Below are 18355 nucleotides of genomic sequence, written 5' to 3'. Positions count from 1 at the left end.
CAAACTTAATGTCTAATTTTTGGGAACATGGTTATCCTACAGCATGACAAAAGGGAAAGGAATGAACATTGAGAAAAACCAATTTCTTAACCAGTGACAAGGACTGGAAAATAATGATTCCTACCTTGAAAGGACTGGAAAATAACGATTCTTTGACAATAGAAAATGGCCAGGGCTCACATTTTACTGTATTACCAGCTGGGCATTGGCCATCCTGGAGGAAAAACAAACAGAAGGCAGAGAATAATACATGCTAGACATCTGCCCTGCATAGAACAAAATCACAATCCTGAATAAACAGCCTGCATTTGTACCATGCAAGTGGACTACAGTGCTCCTTGAAGAGAAACACAGTCTTCTTCACTCAAAGTGGACCAGCAGATGAAAGGCTATGAAAACTCATGAAGTCTCAGTTCTTCTCAAAGGGTGGATTAATGGGCAGCTAACCTTTTTTTTTTTGGCACATTCTTATGCCATTCTTTTTAGCCAAATCAGCCAGTACATCTGTGAGGCCAAACAGATACTGGGGCAGCAGAAGAGCAGGCAGAAATGCTGGTGGGACAGGAGGGCAGGGCTGCTTCTCTTGTGTTAGGCAGTCTTGGCAAGGCTAAACTGTTTGTAAAGTTGCATGTTTGGCAATTCTTCAGCAAGGACTCGAATATGCAGGTGCCTGCCTGGATTGCAGCCTTTGAGCATATCCAGACTTGCAGAGTTAGAGAGTGTTCCCAAAGGTAGTTTAGTATCTTGTTCTCAATTTGATGCTGCCCTGCCTGATGTTGTCACAACATGCTGCAGCCAAGGATAAGCAGAGTTTTGAAATGAGTCAGGCTTCCTTACTGAAACTTCACTCACAGCTGAAATCTGAAGAAACTGAAAGGTTGAGTGCTACCAAGTACTGGCTGATCTGACCATCAGTAATCAGAATAAACCCTGGTTTACAAAAATGGAGAGGTAAATGGTGAAATTCCATTGTTGCTAATTCAGTTTTGTGCATCTGAATTTTCCTGTCTTGTTTAAACAAATTATAGGATCTGACTTCAATTTCAGTCAGGTGCTTTGTACAGTGTTGCCAAGTACTGTCATACTGCCTCACTACATTGTCTATGTGGACCACTGAAGAACACACATACATTTAAAAATTACTATGAGATCCTTCTGCGTGAAAGGCATTATAAAAATGAGATAATTATTTCAACATTTCATCCAGATATTCTATGTAAAGCACATTTTGGCATTATAAAAAGAACCAAAACATTTAAAGATCTGGGGGGAAGAGAGGAGTCCCTTTTATTTTTAAGGATAATATTAGTATAAAATTAAAAATGAGTCATACTCTAACTAATGTCTAACTTGGTGACTCATCCTCTTAGCAAACTAATTATCCAAGACGAGTGACTCAGGAATAGATGCTATAGTTTTATGGCTATTGCTGTTACAACTAAACATGAGGCGTGATTTTGGTATCTAAAATGTAGCTATATCCTGCAAGTTATGCCACAGTGCTGGTTGAGGGCATATTATGCATGCAGATTGCTTCAATCTGATGTATTTTTTCCCTTTTGAGGTAGGATGTGTAGCTAGCTTCTGGGTGTCTGAAGCAGCCACGGACACCAAGAATCTCAGGAGTGTATTTGGACAAGAAAAATCTAACCTGGTATGTATTTCTTTCCATCTAGGAATGGGTAAAGCCTCATCACAGGAGCATTTCTCTGATTTAACTTTTCACTTCAGATTCTTAATAAATAGTTTGATGGATATTATTGACAATATTGATCTGGAGATGATGGTAAGATTCATGCCCTATTTGCTTGGGATGAATATAGTACCAAGCTGTTAGCTGTAATCCTCTCTCTGTTTTGTTTCTTTTTCTTTCCATGCCCTCCCTGCTCCTCCTTGGCTGCAGTCTGTAAAGTACTGGCACAGTGCAGGTCTGATCTCATGAAACCACAACTAATGCCACTGCCTGCCTCTGATGGGAAGAGAACCCAGACTATAAACTTGGGATTTCTGGCCACTGAATAGGCAAGTCTGTTGCTTGTCTTTCCCCTTCCCCACCGTAGGTTCCCGTTGTTTCTGTTCTTCCTCTGCATTATTAACTCACATTGAAGTTCAGTGTTACTGTTTCCTGGGAACCCAGGTTCATTTGGGTGTACATACAGTCTAAAGAAGTCACATGTTACCTCCATGGTAGGTGTTCATCCTGCAACAAAAATAGAAAACAAATTTGTTTTAATAGTTCTGAATGATTTTCAGCTGAAGCAGTGAAAAGGAAAGTCAGGCATATTTTAGTGAAAAGTTCATGGTTCTCAACTATGATTTTTGAATTGAGAATTTAAGTTGATAGTAACATTAGAAATTTATCATAATTATTGCAGATACCTATACAGCCTTATTCTCAAGAAAGTAGGCTATTTTTTAGAATACCTGAAATTATTCCTGTAGTGAGACAGGAGAATGTCTTAAGCAAGCTGCACTGAATAGTAGTTTGCATTCTCTTTCTCTTATTTGGTTGTAACTATAGTGGACAACAGATGAAATAAGTATTGACGCAGAGAATAACACAAATCATGTCAAACAGGGACTTCAAACACCATGCTTTGGGGTCAATTACCTGTGTGCCTGGAACTTTGATCACGCTGGTAAATGGCCACATGACAAAACTTGGGTGGATGTACATGCAAAAATAAATAGGCAGCTTTTCACTGAATTTTCAAGCAGAACAAGAAATGTCAGTGAAGTGAAAACGTGTGTTTCTAATATGCTCAAGGAACTTCAACAAAGGAAGCTAATACTGATGAATTAATTTGCTGAAATTGCAAGCAAGGGGGTTTGTTTGTTTGGTATTTAAACTTAAATGGATCCTGTTTCCAATAAGCAGCATGAAGGGGGAGTATTTCCAGGGCCCTGCCATGCCAAATGGAAGACAGCGTGTTCTCTGCCTGATGAAATGTAAGTGTGACTGCTAATCAGCCTGCCTAATGCACTGCTAGATTAATAGCCCATTTTCCTGAGAATTCAGCTTCTGGGGAGCTGAAGCTGTTTTCTTTTTTTTTTTAAAGAAAATTAAGCTATTCTGATGTTTTTCAAATAGAAGTCTTTCAGATTTCCATTTCAGCACTGACCCTGCCAAGGCAAATGAGTTAAAAATCTGAGAATGACTCTGGAATTCTGCTACTAAATTTTTCAGCTGAGGGGCATGGAAATTAAAATTTCTGGTTTGGGTCAAACTGATCCAAATATAGCTTTCATTTTGGAAGTGAGACCTTTCTGCAAGTTCTTTCTCAGCTCTCTTGCTACTTTTTATTTTAGCACTATTGCTTTTTTTTTCTTTAAATGGAAGGTGAGAAGAGCAGTTATTCACAGTTTGTAAAGGGTTTGAAGATCTGTGTGCACAAAGCACTATGTAGGTGAAAATTATTTAAATTCAGAACTATGTTTTGTCTTCTTCCGTTTTTCCTTATGTCAATCTATGCTGTGACTGAAGTCAATCTGCTTATAATCAAATTTAAACTTGGTTCGTGATTAGGGGTGGTGACTTTGGGAATTTTTGTTTTAATCACAGACTTTCTAGTTCACTGAAATTAGGGTTCCATCCTGATTTCTCTCTGCAGGAAAGATATGGGTTTTGTTCTTAATGTTTTCATTAATTGTTTGTCTTTGCCGTTCCTATGAAAAGAGTCATGATGAGTCCATCACTGGTGCTTTTTGCATTTGCTTCAAAATATGGGAATGAATCTGTTCTAAAAATGACTTTGTCTATGTATGTCTGTATATGTTCTGGGAGTATCTAAGGTCTGAAAATTGTTGATGATTAGGAGGTGATAAATCAGACAACATTTTTTTTCGTTTAGGATTTTAGGTCACACATATTGATTTCAGCTTGTATCAGGTTGCAGTTGTGCCTGTGAATGAAGACCAATGTCATATTTGTGGGCATTATCTTATGTGAAGTCCATGACCACTGATGCCTCGTAACCACTGCATCAGTATTTTTCTTATACTTTTATCTGTTGTGGTATGTGTACCTTCTTTCCTGATCTGTCTGCTTGGTCTGCTTTTTCTCAATCTTTTAATCTTTTTTTTTTTTTTTTTGTGTGTGTGTGTGTGTGTTTTGGGTTTTTTGGTTGGTTGATTTTTGTTTGATTGGTTTTGGTTTTTGGTTTGATTCCCCCTTTCCTTCTAAGAGGAAATGGAATGAAGATAACATACATGTCCCCTCTGATATATTAATTAAATTTTATAAACTTAGATAAAGCAAATCAGTTGGTGCTTACTACTTTTTAGAGCAGTCAAGAAAAAAGGATGAGAGATAGATGTCTTTGCTGTATCAGTTCTGTTTTCAGTGGATATACAAAGGTTTTGTAAACTGAAGTAAAAGTATCTTTGTCTCCTGTCTTACAGGAGATACACAAGGCTTTTGTTTTCTCGTTCCATGTGTGAGATCACTGGCACCAAATAAACGGTAGCTTCTTTATTTGACATCCATGTCAAAATGAAGGATAAATGCAATAAATTTGGTTAGCAGTGTTCATGAGATCAAGGAGTCTGATTTACCATTTGGGGTTCAAAAGAACAATAAATGTGTATAATCAGAACTTTCAGTGTGAGTGAGTGTCAGAGTAATGTCCCAGGGTGTTACACTGTATCTTATGAGATACAAAATCTTTTGTGCTCCATGGTACTTGGCATATGTTTCTTAGACACTTCCATGTTAATAATTGATCCAAAGAACTTGTTTTGATCACCCATATGGTATCTTTGAGTCTTAAATTCCCATTAGACCAAGCATGTGTTTGTATTAGATATGTTTTATTACAAGAAAACAAATATTTTGGTGACACTAAGATCCCTGCAGTGAAATACAAATCGCCTCCTATGCAGGAGAGACCCTGAAAGTTGCTTTGAATGGTAGGGTTTTTTTCACAATATATCTAATGAAAAAACAGAAGTCTATAATTACAGTGTAATTTTTTTTTAGGTGTATCCATAGTTTATATTGACCTTGTGAAAGCCTGAAAGCTCTAAACTGGCCTCTTGAACATAATAAAATGCATAGCACAGAACATACTTTAAGGTAAAGTCAGTAGTTCCAGAAATATTCAGAAGATAAAACTATAGCAGTCCCATCCAATGCTAGCATACGGTTCTTTCCCTTTTTTGTTACCAGGTAGTTTGAGCATTTAAGGGCAAATTTGTCATTTGTAGCATAACTCCTTCCTACACAAGACTAATTCTTTGCAAACATGGATTACAAAGGTATTTTTAAAAATAACAGCATTTGTGTATTAGTGTCTGTGATTTCAACTTAAACTCACAAGGACATACTAAATGTTTTTTTAGCCTAAACAGATCTTTGGTTTATCTGTCTGAAAGCACATATTCTACTAAATTTTTAGCTCCAGGTGAGTTGTAGTATTTGGACTTAAACCCTGTGCTTAAATGTTCTTTCAGACATAATGCTTCCTTGCTACTGGAGAAATACTGACAGGTGTGGTGTGTTTCCATTTTACACTAATTCCCATCCCTGGGCTAGTTAAGAAGAAGGAAAATTAAACCTCTGTGTCCTTTCTAGGCTCTGATGGACACTGTGTGTTCCCTCCTGAGTTAGAGGAGTAAGCCAGTTTTGTCTGCATTGGAGGTATGTGTGTGCAGCTAGAATAGTTTAAAGAGATGCCTTTTTTATCTCTTCCAAACATAGGCATAGGAAGTCAGATTCCCTGTTGTTACCAGATTCATTTTCATTCATATCATGGATTTCATGATTCATATCATGAAATTTCATGGATTTTCAGCATTTAAGCTTTGGGAGTAGAGACCAATGCAAGTAAAAAGTCTCTTGTGCAGCTGACTGTTGGTAGGAGAACCGGTTTCTCTTCCTCTTTAGATGTGGCAGTGCTGAATAAGGATGAGGTAGTCTTTTGTACTTGGCAGCCATTCATTCTTTCAAAGTGCTTGTTTTGAAACTATCACTTACCTCCTGGTTGCATTGTGAAGGACCATATGAAAATGCTGAGTTGAAAAGTAAGTGAAGACATTAAGCTGAACAAAACCAGTTTGTATACATACATGAGGGTAATTATCTGTGGGGGAGCAGTCAGGAGCAAAGGCCATTGGTTTCCCTACTAAGTGCTCTGTCACTTGTTGCAATAATTTATTTTTTTATGATGATGAACATTATTTCTCAATCAGTGGGTTGTGAACTTGCATGTTTTCCAATCACATTTTGTATATTTAAGTTTGATAGTTTAAGATAAGCAGCAGTACACTGAGCCAAATACTTGCGTACAAGGTAGACTTTATGGGGCAAAGGAGAGTGCACTGGAAATGAGTTTTTTAGCATTTTACATACCTAAGAGTTTGGATCCATTACCTGTTTGTTTTCTTTTTTAAAAAGTTCTCTGCAGAATAGAAACTGTGGCATGGGAAAAAAAAGATTATTCACCTCCAACAGCTGCTTTATCTTCACTGTCTGGTACTAGTAAGAAGCAGCCAAGGACCCTAAATGCTACTAACATGGGGGATTTTATTTGAAATGTCTGAACTAAGGCACTTACATTTTCTGTTTCCTGTAAAAGAAGAACCCAACAGCTCTTTAACTGCCAGGGATCAGTTAAAGTTGGAGAGGGTAAGTGTGAACTAAGTTATAATTGTCTAGTCAGACATAGAAACAGAGGTACTGGCAGGGAGGGCTTTAGAGAGAAGGTTATCACTGCTTTGTGACTGCAGCATGCTTTTTTTCAGTTGGGATGAAAGACAGCAACCACAATCCCTAACCTCATCTCAGAACTGCCAGAGGAGAACTGTAGAAACCACTTGGACTGCTGCAAAGTCTGGCTGCAGGGATGGGCAAGATGGTAAGACCAGCCTACATCTATGTCCCCTTCTGACCCTTATTCCCTAGTTTGGCTGTTGTTAGATGTGTAAGTCATCTATTACACAGGCACACAGTGATTGGAGAAGGGGGGACAGAGGAGAGAGTTACATTAGATGTTGTTAGGAAGAAATTCTCTACTCAGAGGATAGTGGAGCACTGGAAAAGGTTGTCCAAACAAGTTGTGTGTGCCCCATTCCTGGAAACATTCAAACCAGATTGGATGGGGCCCTGAGCAGCCTGGTCTGGTGGGTGGTACCCCTCTGTGTGGCAGGGATTTGGAACTAAATGGTAGTTAAGGTCCCTTCCACCCCAAACAATTTTATGTCCTAGTCCTGACAGCATTCCCGGTAGCATTCATGCTGCCTTGCCTGGCCACTGAGCTTGGCACTTGGGCTAGGAGATCTATCTATGCCCTATTTGTCATCAACAAAGAGAAAGAACATTCCTCCTCAGGGCTGTTCAGGCTGCCAAAGCAATGCTCCAGCTTAGGCAGGGTGCCTTTTTCCATGTTTCTCTCCCCAGATGAAAGTGAGGGGGAGATGAGCTTCCCCTCTGTGCAGGGCTTTTCTTCATAACATCAACAGGTTTTCTTTAAGTGCCACAGAAGGCATAATTGAAAGAAGCCTGTACTGTACTAATAGTTGAGTGAAAAGGGAAGGAACTGATGGTCTCAATATCATCTCTCTTGGCCTCAATCTGACAAAGATTTAGGCATATGACTAAATTTATGCTATTCATTTCCTCTGTCATCTGCAGTCAGTTTCCCCTCTCAGATGCATTTTTTGTTTGGGGGAAGCAGAATTCTCATGTGAGCTAGCTGTTGTGATAGTAAGACTACCTTAGCTTTCCTGAGTCACACCATAATTCCAGAGGTCCTTATGTTCATTTTAAATACTCTGATGTTGCACTTTCCAGATAAGAATTTTACACAGTTTTAGAGCTGTTCTGTCCCATTTAATTTACACATCTATCACTTTTCATTATATACTTACGTTTGACTGTTGGTCTTCTAGCCCTGCAATTTATGAAAAAAAGAATTTGAAAAAAACATGTCTACCAAAGGTATATGCACCAAAACAGTATGGGATTTTTCCAGTACTGAAGAGAAATTGAGAAGAAATACCAGACTCTTGGCACTTTGTATTTGATGTGTGCAACATGTGAATATACCTAAAACAAATCAACTGTATCTTTTTTTTTTTTTTTGGTGAGGAATATTCTAAATAGTTAATTTATTCTTTGCTGCATTTGCTTTATTTCAAAGAGGATAAATTGAGTAAGAACTAGTACAACTGGCCTGCAGTATAGATAGGATAAACATGGAAATAATTTGATTAAAATATAAACAGGAGTGGCAGAGTGCCAGCAACTGCTTGAATATAAATCCTCAGGCAGCTATAGCAGAAGTCTTTCCTTACATTCTTTACATTGCATAAAATAGTCTGTGTAGTTTGAGAAGCTATGTTCATGTGTCTCATTACCACTTCTCTCCAAAATATGACCAAACTTTTATAGCTGGTTAGCTTTGAATTAGAATAACACCACTGGTGCTCTGTAAGATTTTTTTGTTGTTGTTTTTGGATAACAGATTTACATGTGGACTGCACCTGTTTGATACTTATTTAGCTTAGCCTTAGGGCCCGGATATAGGAGTCCCATGGAATGAAGGAGGGAGATAGAACCCTCAGAAGTTCCTAAAAAATTTCAAGCCAGGTTGCCTGATGATAATGTACCTGAAAGTGTGGTGTATTTTGTTAGTTAGTTAGTTTGTTTTTTCCAGTTCCATTGGTTTTCAAACTGTCACACCTGGACAGCACTTCTGATCTATGGCAAAGTATCCTCACTGCAAGGGAGTCAGTAGTTTGCTGAAGCTGACAGAGTTAGAGAATTACAGACTTGCCCTCTGTGTTTATAAACAAATAAAAAGAGGTGAGAGAAAGCTGAGTGTCTGAAGCACAGGCAGGTATGGAATAATCCATTAAGTGTTTGTGAAGTGCAATTGTGTAATATTTAGTGAATCAGTGTAGCAGACTTGTTCGGTGATCTAAGGTCATTTGTATCTTGGATTGTTCAGCATACAATGTATTTGTAGTCCTTTTCCTACCAGATTGCTAACTTACAGCGAGATATACAGAAAATATTTTAAAATATAAACTAGGACCTTCCACCTGCTTCAGTTGAAGAAGAAAGACTGAAGTGTGGAGTAAATGTTAATTGTGCAAGAACTGAAGTCATCCTTGACTTTGTTTGTCAATATTGCACCTAGATTCTATTTAGATTGTCTTGCAAGTTTAACTGAAAACTGAACTGGCAAACAGGGTTTGTTTAGAGGAATAGGGTAAAAGGAAGAGGAAAAATTTACTTTAGTTGCACCAAGGTTTTAGAAATTTCACTTGTAATGCATGCCATGACTTCATTGACAGATTTTATACATTCCAGTCCATTTCTGTCTGTGGCATAATTGTGCAAAATTAACAGCAAAATGTTAGGGAAATACTTAGTTGGAAATAAAGGATTGGAAGGAACTTCAGAAAAGTTCTTCTCCTTGCTTGAAGTCTAGATCAGTTCTACATAAACCATTTGTCCACAAATACTTAGTTTCTCCTAAAACCAGCAATAAACAATCAAGTCTTCTGGTTCAGTCTAATCCTTGTCTAAGTTCATGCTAGGAAATATCTGCCTCCGGTGGAAAGTAAATTTCCCTTCCTGGAGTTGCGACTTAGGAATTTTCTTATTTGTCAACAACTGTGATGATTTCCTTTGCTGCTACCTGTTCCAGAATGAATACCCCTTCAAATCTTTCATTTCACAGACTAAAACTTGATGTTTTCATTTCATTCTGTTATTCCAAAAGTTTTTTAGAAGCCTAAAACTGGACACAGTACTTGAGTACAGTATTCCAGTGAGTCAGTGGAAAGACTCTTCTGCTAGCAGAAGGAAATTTACACGTGCTTTTGTTGGAGTAAGGTAAAAAGTTGCCACCTTTCTGCTGAGATACAGTAACTGCTGGTGTGTCTGCTCCCAGCAAATGCAGAGGCAATCATCAGGTTTGATCTCCTGTTCCATATGGGGCTGGCTGTATGCACAGTCATTTTCTGCGAGAAGGGACAACTGTTACCAGCTGGGGACAGTAGCAGCAAGGATTCCTCATGTCCTAAGACGTTAGACTTGACAATTTCATAAAGTGTACCCAGCCAGCTGCCTAGATCTGCTGAAAAAATGGCATGAAGGTCTCTGCCAGTCCAGGCAGCAGGCTTTGCTTTGTAGTTTAAACATAATCAGGTAAGTTAGGGAATTCTCAAGAAATTCCACAGTTTAGGAAGCACTAAGCCCCCATGTAGCAGTAAATGTTTGTAGCCTGTCTTCCTTCTTACCCTCTTCAGGGCAATCACTTTTGGGCTGGTAATTACCAGTGCTTATGCATAAGAATATTAAGAAAACTGTAAGCATTTAAATCACCTTCAGAATATTACTTGCAGGTTTTTAGGAAGAAAATTTTACTTTGTTCTCAAACACTCTTTCTTCATTTTCCCAACTTGGTGTGCATGTTTTTCTGTTGCTTTCCAGTTACCTAAACAAAATGTTCTGGTCCCAGCCAAGAGGTGGAGAGAATGCCAGATTACCTCTCATGAAGCTGTTTCTTAATGCAGTGTTCCTTTCTGGAGGCAGCTATAATAGTTCTGAATTCTTGGCACATGTTTTACCATAGAGGCCCCATGTCCTGTGCTAATTCTAGGTGTAAGAAGGAGCCACTATGAGACGCATTTTTTCTTTAAGGACAACCATGTATATCGTGACTGGCAGTTTGTGTAAAGAAATGACCTTCATGTGCAGAGCAAAATTCAATTAGTGTTTCTTTTCAAGCCTACACATGACACCAGAGCACAGTTCACCCAGTTTCCATTCCAACCAGATAGTTGATATATTCCATTTAGAAAATGCATTTTTGCACTTGGATATCTGAGCAGTCAGAGAATAAATCACAGTCACAAGATTATCGGTGCTGTGTAGGGAAAGCCAAGATACTAAAAAAGCATGAGGTCAAACACATTCAAGGTCACACTAGTCGCTCTAACCTGCTGAGTGACACGTGACAGTGTAGGCAAAAAGTTGAACGTTCGTAGACAAAAACTTGAACCTTCTTCCCGATGCATAAGTAACTTTGTGTGAGGTGCAAGGCGTACCTGGGCGCGCACACACGGAGGCCTCCGAGACACAGATACCTGAGTCACTGAGTGTGCGCCATGGTGCGCCGAGGCGAGCCTGACCTGGCAGCCGGTGCCAGGGGCAGCCTGCTCAGTGTGCCCCAGCGAGCAGGGTCGCGGGAGCGGGGCCACGCCGCAGTGGCACCGGGGGCAGCTGGCGGTGCCCGTGCCCCGCCGCCCGCTCGGGCGCGCTCCCGGGGCCGCCGGCGGAGCCCGCAGGTGCGGGGCGCGGCGCCGGGAGCGCGCACGTTGCCCGGGCGGGGGGGTCGCCGCGTCTCCGGCGAGGGCGGCGGCCGCCCCTCTGCAGCGCGCTGCGGGCAGGACGCCTGCGCCGTGCGGGGGGGCGGGCGCCGCATCCCAGCGCTCGGAGCTGCGGGCGCCGGCATGAGCGGAGGCTTCGCCGCGCCCAGCCGGACCTGAGCCGGGAGACAAAGGGGAGAAGCTGCCGCCATGGGCGAGCAGCTCCGCGCCCAGCCCGCCGCCTCGGCGGGGCCGCCGCCGCCGCCCGCCGCCGCCTCCTGCTCGCTGCTCGGCGGGCTGCTGCAGAACGGCTTCCACCCCTCGGGCCCGCCGCTCAGCAACGGCGGCTGCGGGGAGCCGCCGCACCCGCTGCTGCTACGCCCGGAGCTGCCGCCGCTCAGCCACGGCTCCCCGGCCAAGAAATGCAGGCTGCGCCGGAGGGTGGACTCGGGCCGGCGGCACAGGCCACGTAAGTGATGACCGCGGCGGCTCTGGGGAGCGGCGCCGGCCCGGCCCCCGCCGCGCGGCGCTGCCGCAGCCCGGCCCGGTGTCAGGCGGCCGCGGGTCCCGCGCCGCCTCCCTCCCTGCGGAGCGCCGCCCGGCCGGGGCTGACGGCCGCCCGGCTCCGCGCCGCGGGCGTTCCGCCCCCCAGCGCCGGCTGCCGGGCGGGCGGAGCGAGGGCCCCGTGCCGGCCAATGCGGCGGCGCCGCCCGGGCACGGCCCCGCTCCCGCGTGGGCCGGGCCCGCCCTGCGCCAATGGGGCGGCGGCGGGCGGGGAGCAGCGGCCCGGCACAAACGCGGGCGGGCGGCGGGCGGCCGCTCCGTGCCGAGCAGCGCGTCGGGCGGTGCCCAGGGTCCTGCCCGCTCGCCGCCTCCCGCCGCACACATGAAGCTCATAGTGCCCAAGAAACACTGTGAGTAACGCCGGGGCGCTCTGGAGCGTGGGAAGGCTCCGCGGGCTTGCTGTATGCTCCTTTCCCAAACGTTGTTAGAATGAAGGAAAAAGTGAATCTGGGAACCCGGCGCAAGTTATTCTGACTGGCGGGGAAAAATATTTGTAAACAGCTGAAATTTGTAATGTGCTTCTCATTTGGGAAGTGTTCGTGAACTGCTTGTCTATTTCAGGTTTGGTTTCAAGGCTGAGGCTCAAACGTCCTATTTGTTAATTCTATATTTCCTTAATTCTCTATGGTTTATTGATTAGTAGTCTTGCTTACTTGGAGGTATTGAATAATTCCATGGTAAACCCTTCAAGTTAAACAATCTAAGGGAAAAAGTTTCTTTTCACTCTCACTTTGCTAGCCCTTCACATAAACCCACAAATGTTTGGTTCTTTGTTGCAAGTTCAGCATGTTCCAAAAGGATAATAGGGATAGTCAGGATCATAGCTGCCTGCTGCCAAAATTTAAAGATGTATCTACTCAGTAGGAAGTAGTGTCCATTCAGCTACTCTGGGCTTTGGGAATTTTCCTTTATTTTGAAGTAAGTATTTAAAAAAACCAAAACTTTTCTAGTTAAACAGAACAAAATATTGAGAAACAGCCTTAAAGAGCTGCACCTTTCACAGGACTGTGTATTAGCCAGTGCCTTTTCTGACTTTTACAATGCTTTTGGTGAGCTACTCATGCCACTTTCCCTTAGAATGTTCTCTGATTGATTAATTGTGTAGTGCTTACAGTACCTGTTGATAGTTAATTTGGTCCTCTATCAAATTCAACCTATCAATGACCAAGTCATTCTCTGTCACAAACTGGTTTTGTAGTCTTTGTCCTGCTTCACTTTTTCTTCATGAACAAAACCTGCAGAACTTGGACTGGCTTGCATTTTGATTTGGTGTAACTAAGGAGAGTCAGCACTTGCATATCAAGCTCTCCATAATAGTAAAAACTATTTTGAAGCAAAGAGTAAAGCTTTTAGGGATTCATGTAATCACTTCATTAAGAAAGAATGAGGGCTTTGGAATTTCCATCCTATCTTGAGGGGAAAAAAGTGCCCATCAAAGTAAAAAGCATAGGTGACTGACTATATTGTCCAAGATGTATGACAACTGAATCTTCAGGTGTGGAGTTCTAGTGAAATGAGACTTTAATGAAAACAGCAGCTGAGGGAAGTGCTTTGTAGAACTATTTTGTGGGCAATCTATTTGCTGATTAAAATACATTAATGCTTGCTGATATGCTTTTTAATATATATGGTTTGTTTTGTACAAGAAAAGGTTTGAAATTTAGTATTAGTCATACAGGCAATAATGATAGCACATTGTCACCATCTTAAAAAATTCATTACATTATTATTCAAATTGTCCTGGTACTGCATTCCTTTCCACTGCATCCTCCTCTAGTGAATACTACACAGTACCATTTTTATGGGTTTGTTTGGTGCTTTTAATCCTGACCTTTGCAGATGTTTGTTCTTTTCTTAAGGACAGATTGCAAAATGAAGTGCAGTTGCCACATGGCATGTGAGAACAGTATTGATTGCAGGGTTTGCTTTGTGTGGTGGTGAAGTTAATGAGATAATTGTAATTTCCCAATATTTCAACAAATGAAACCTATCTTTTTGCAGCAGTTATTCCTTTAAACCCTTATTTTCTTCATTGTTTTTACTTTCTGACAAAGTGAGGTAGAATTCTATGCTCACAGGTCTTTTTCCCCTCTCAGAAGCTAAGATTCCTCATGATTCCAGTGTGCTTTGCTGATAAGCCTGCAGTGAGAGAGGACTCCTGGTACAGCCTCTGCTGGGAATCCTGCCTTGGCTTTCTTTTTTCCTTCATTTAACTAGATGGGTTGTCAGGGATATTAGGCTTGTGTCAGTTTTCTTTTTCAAATCAGTTTGTGGTAATATAAACCATTTGTGTGGATGGTCACACCTTTTTAACAAAAAGCTCTCTGCTTTTGGGTTTGAGCTGTTTGTGGGGTTAGTTCTAACTTGGGTTTTGTCTGTTCATTCTTCTGGTGGAGGAGGAAGGCATTCAATATGCCTCTGCTACTGAGGATGATCTGGAAGGCTTCACCTGATATGTGTGCATGATTTAGCTCTAGCTTTTTAAGGTTTGAGGAAACTTTAATTAGTAAGCAGATATAATACATTTTTTGAGCTACATATTCTCGTTTCATTCAAGGAAAAAAAGATGCTTCCATTTTATTTTTTATAGCTGTGTAAAACAGGAAGAAGTAATTGAAAAATTTGTGTAAGCTATTATAGCTTTATTTTTTTAATAAAAATCAGCTTTCAGAAGCTGTAAGAATACTATGTTATGTGTGTGTTGTTTTGATTTTTTTCACCTGTTACTGTTTTTTGCTCTCTCACGTCTTCTGGACCAAATTAACACAGGAACTTCGTAGATCATCAAAGTGTCAAACAATGCAAATGAAATGTAAATTAAATAATAGGATTTCAACATATGTGTGTTCAGAAAGAAAAGCAGCTGAAACTAAGATATTTCATCTGAGATACTTGTGACTAAGATAGCAGAGTATTGATACCACCATTCAAATTATTGATAAAAAAATTGAAATACTGTGTCTGTCTTTGAGGAAATACAGGTATTGTAAGTTGAAACAGTTTTGGCAAGAGAAGAAACTGCTGCAAACTGGTCAGGAATAAATCCAGGGCTCAGGTAGAGAGAAGAATGTTCTAACCAGCAGGATTCAAGCACAATCTCTTTCTGAATGTTGAGGAGCAGAAAGATTCAGCTCACCTTATGTGATGGTTGGTTAAATGTATGAAAAGGATTACTCTTGGTTATCTTCTTTAATGGGGGTAAATGTTACTTGATGACCCAGGAGTTCCCTCTCATTCTTGCTTCTCCTGAGCTCTTGTCTGTAGGAGAATGTTGTGATTTGATATTTACTTTCCACGTGCCTTCATTATATTGTGTGTTAAGCGTAAGATTTTTAAAAATACAAGGTGTTGGAATCAGAATATAATAATGCCTTGTAGGAAGAGCCTGATAGTGCAGAGTTAATGCAGAAACTAGGTAAAATGTATCACGGCATTTCTCGTGAGTGAACCTTTGCCCCAGATACACAGCTGTTGGTGTGCATCAGATTACCTACTTATGCAATGCTGTAGATACCTTCTGTTTGCATTGTCACGTGCTTCTGCAGCTAAATTTTGGACTAGTACAGATTTTTCTCATGATAACAAACCACTAAGTAGTTGGCACAGTTTATTAACATAAAGAGAATTAATTTTTTAAATATTAAGTAGAGTCTTTGTTTTACGCTGGACTTTTAAGAACACGTGATGCATCTTAATGCTTTCTGTATTGGTTCTGTGGGACCTAAAACTAGATTCTACAGTGTTATTTTTGACTTACTGCTGTGGAGCAATGCAGTAGAATAGTTCTGGTTTTGCCACAGTTATAGATTCAACTGATCCAATAGGTATGTTGCATACCTACTGGAAAGAGAAATCAGCTCATTCGCCTTATCAGACAATTTTAATTTAGAAGTGCATTTTTTTACATTGTAAGAACATTTCTGCAACATATCTGGTGTCTTTACTGCTCCTAGTAAATTACACAGTTTTGACTAACTGTGGTCAGCCTGAGATGTGGGTGGGATGGATTTTACTTTCCCCTCCTTGCTTTCCTGTCTTTTCGTAATTCAGGGACACTTATTCAGGTCATCAAGGAAATGCTGAACTTCCAGTTTAAAACAAATCAATGGAAAACCTCAAACTGCTTCACTCCACCCCTCCCCCCCAGAAAAAAACCCAACAAAAAAAACCACCAAACCCCCCCCCCCCAAACAAAAAAAACCTACCAAGCAAAAAAACCAAAAACCCAGCCTCCACAATTTTCTCCCCATTTTCCCTCAAGTCTGTGGAAAACTTATCTACACTAACACTTTTCTTTCATATCCCCTGGCTGTAGTCCTGGGCAGGCTCTGTTAATTTTGGTGGCCTCTGAATCATATTACTCTGTATTCACAGAGGCAGCAAACCCCAGGAGCACCTTCAGTCTGTGTGCACACTTCCATTAGCCCCACATTCAGTGGCACCAGGAAAGTTGAAGGTTGAACTGGTACCTATACCAGTTGAGAATTCATCTCAACTGGTATAGGTACCAGTTGAGATGAATTTCATGTAGATATGGAAAAGAACTGATGGTGGGTTAGTGGTGCATTTGATTTGGAACATACTGATAGTAACAAAAGATACAATGGATACATTTTAAATTAATCACTGGAATACAGAAGTGTTTCTACTCTCACTCCAGTTGTGCAAAAGTTATATGAATTTCAGTGTGACTTGTTAGAAACTTTGAGACTTAGTTTAATTTCTGATTGGTCAACCAGTCAAGATGGTTGTTGAATTATTGCAAGTAATTCCAACAGAGAGCTGGTGTTAGAAGTTGAGAAGAAAACTAAGCTGTTTTTCTGCATAACTGAAATATCTGGGTTTGTTGTCTGATCTTGGGCTCTTTATTTGTGCTGAAGAAAACTGCTGGTGTTCTAAAAGCAAAGTTCCTTTCTTTCTGCAGCAGTCCATTTGGCTCACAACAAAATGAAAGGAAGTTAGATTCACAGAGAAAATCAACTAAAAAAAAGTGTCCTGGTATTTCTGCTCGCTTTATAAATGCAAGCATTATGTGTAGCTATCCCAAGAATTATGCAGAGTTGAAGAAACTTCATAGTTGTTTTCTACAGTACTTATTCTTTTGAATTACTTGGTTAAAACTCTTTAAAATGTTAGGATGTAAAGTGAAATGTCTTGGCAGTCATTTATGAATAACTCTCAGCTGTTAGTGCTTACTTTAACACTTTTATTGCTGGGCTTGTGTTTGATAGGAGGATGGAACACTTCTTGCCTCTTTTAAAGATGAAATCTACTCTATGGCTTTCAAACAAATGTTGGTGCAGGTAGAGTGGAGCAGGTTTTATGCCCTTAGTGCAAAATAGTGGAAAATGGCTTATACTTAGCTACAGGCTGGTTCTGTATTGCATAGTCCAACCATGCTGCTTTTAAAATGAAGCTTCCTGCCTGCATAGTTAAGATACATCTGAGGAGGAGACTTACTGTTCCGGTGGGACAGGTAATTAAAGTTCTCAGTAGCTTTATTAAAGATTTGTGTAAATCACTAATGGGATTGGCAGCCTGAGCTCCACTGCATTGCAATGTTGTGCAGTGTGGATGAGACAGCTTTCACATAAATATTTACCTTGTACTTTCCCAAGTGTTTGAGTTGCAGGTTAGTCCATAACATATTTACCTTCTTTAAATAAAGCCTGTTTTAAACACACTTGTTTTGAATTCTTCCCATTTCAGGGAACTCTCATGTATCTGCATAGCATGATAAACCTCAAATTAGGCTTAATTTCACTGTCTTTGTGCAGCTTGCATAGCATGGGAAAAAATTAGACCTTACAACAGATAACAGCTACTTCATTGGAGTTTATGCATTATGCGTGCCTTGTCCATGGGGAACTGGGAGGAGAAACTGCTGATTCAATTTCTTGGCATACAGCAATGAAGTGAAATAACTGTTTTAAATGTCTGACATTTAAGGATTGGTTTGGGCAGGGAGAGCATATTAAAAATTGGAGAATTTAGACTTTCAAATTATTCAGCCAGCTGATGCTGAGACAGGGTAAGAAAAAAAGACTAATCCTCTTTCAGCCTGAAGATGAGTAACTTAATTGTGATCTGTGATCACATGAGGAAGGACAGTGTGAGAAGTACTTCCTATGCCTATTAAAGTGTTTGCCCCAAGTTGTTTATTTTTAGGTTCACTGGCAGAAAAATTAGCTATGCCTGTGGTATTTATGGTTTCAAGTTTGTAACAACACTAAGTTGGGATGCCCTAGTTGGTAGAATCATTTTTCTAGCAAGTCCGCCTGATTCTCCCTGAAAAGCAGGAAGGTGACTGTGTGACTGCTATTTTAGAAGTGTGTCTTAGATGTTAATCATATCCTCAGTACTCTTAATTTAATTTTTCTAAGAAACATTGCTAGCTCCCTCCATCTGCAGTACCTGTGTATAGATTTTGTATTCTCAATTCTTACTCTTTTAATAAAGCTACCTGGCTTAC

The 18355-nt window shown here is 40.8% G+C and overlaps 1 protein-coding gene across 6 annotated transcripts in view; it reads left to right on the top strand.

The window, feature by feature from the left end:
- Nucleotides 1-2915: 2915 nt before the first annotated feature.
- PANK1 (pantothenate kinase 1) overlaps nucleotides 2916-18355 on the top strand; it is a 35538-nt gene continuing 20098 nt past the window's right edge. The window contains exons 1-3 of one of the 6 annotated variants that reach the window (XM_036385416.2): nucleotides 2916-2949; nucleotides 5573-5638; nucleotides 6742-6854. Coding sequence is in view for 4 of the 6 variants with exons in the window: in XM_054515552.1 (XP_054371527.1) it covers nucleotides 11530-11788 (259 nt within the window). In the remaining 2 variants the exon portion in view is untranslated. Of the gene's footprint in view, nucleotides 2950-4135; nucleotides 6855-11452; nucleotides 11789-12143; nucleotides 12234-18355 lie in introns of those variants that run through there. The other 5 variants (XM_036385415.2, XM_036385413.2, XM_054515552.1 and 2 more) reach the window with 5 other exon arrangements.

The sequence above is a fragment of the Molothrus ater genome, chromosome 8 (genome assembly GCF_012460135.2).
Source record: "Molothrus ater isolate BHLD 08-10-18 breed brown headed cowbird chromosome 8, BPBGC_Mater_1.1, whole genome shotgun sequence".
In the NCBI taxonomy this organism is placed as follows: domain Eukaryota; kingdom Metazoa; phylum Chordata; class Aves; order Passeriformes; family Icteridae; genus Molothrus; species Molothrus ater.
Note: the sequence above shows the minus strand (reverse complement) of the source record. Positions and strands in the feature narration are given on the sequence as shown.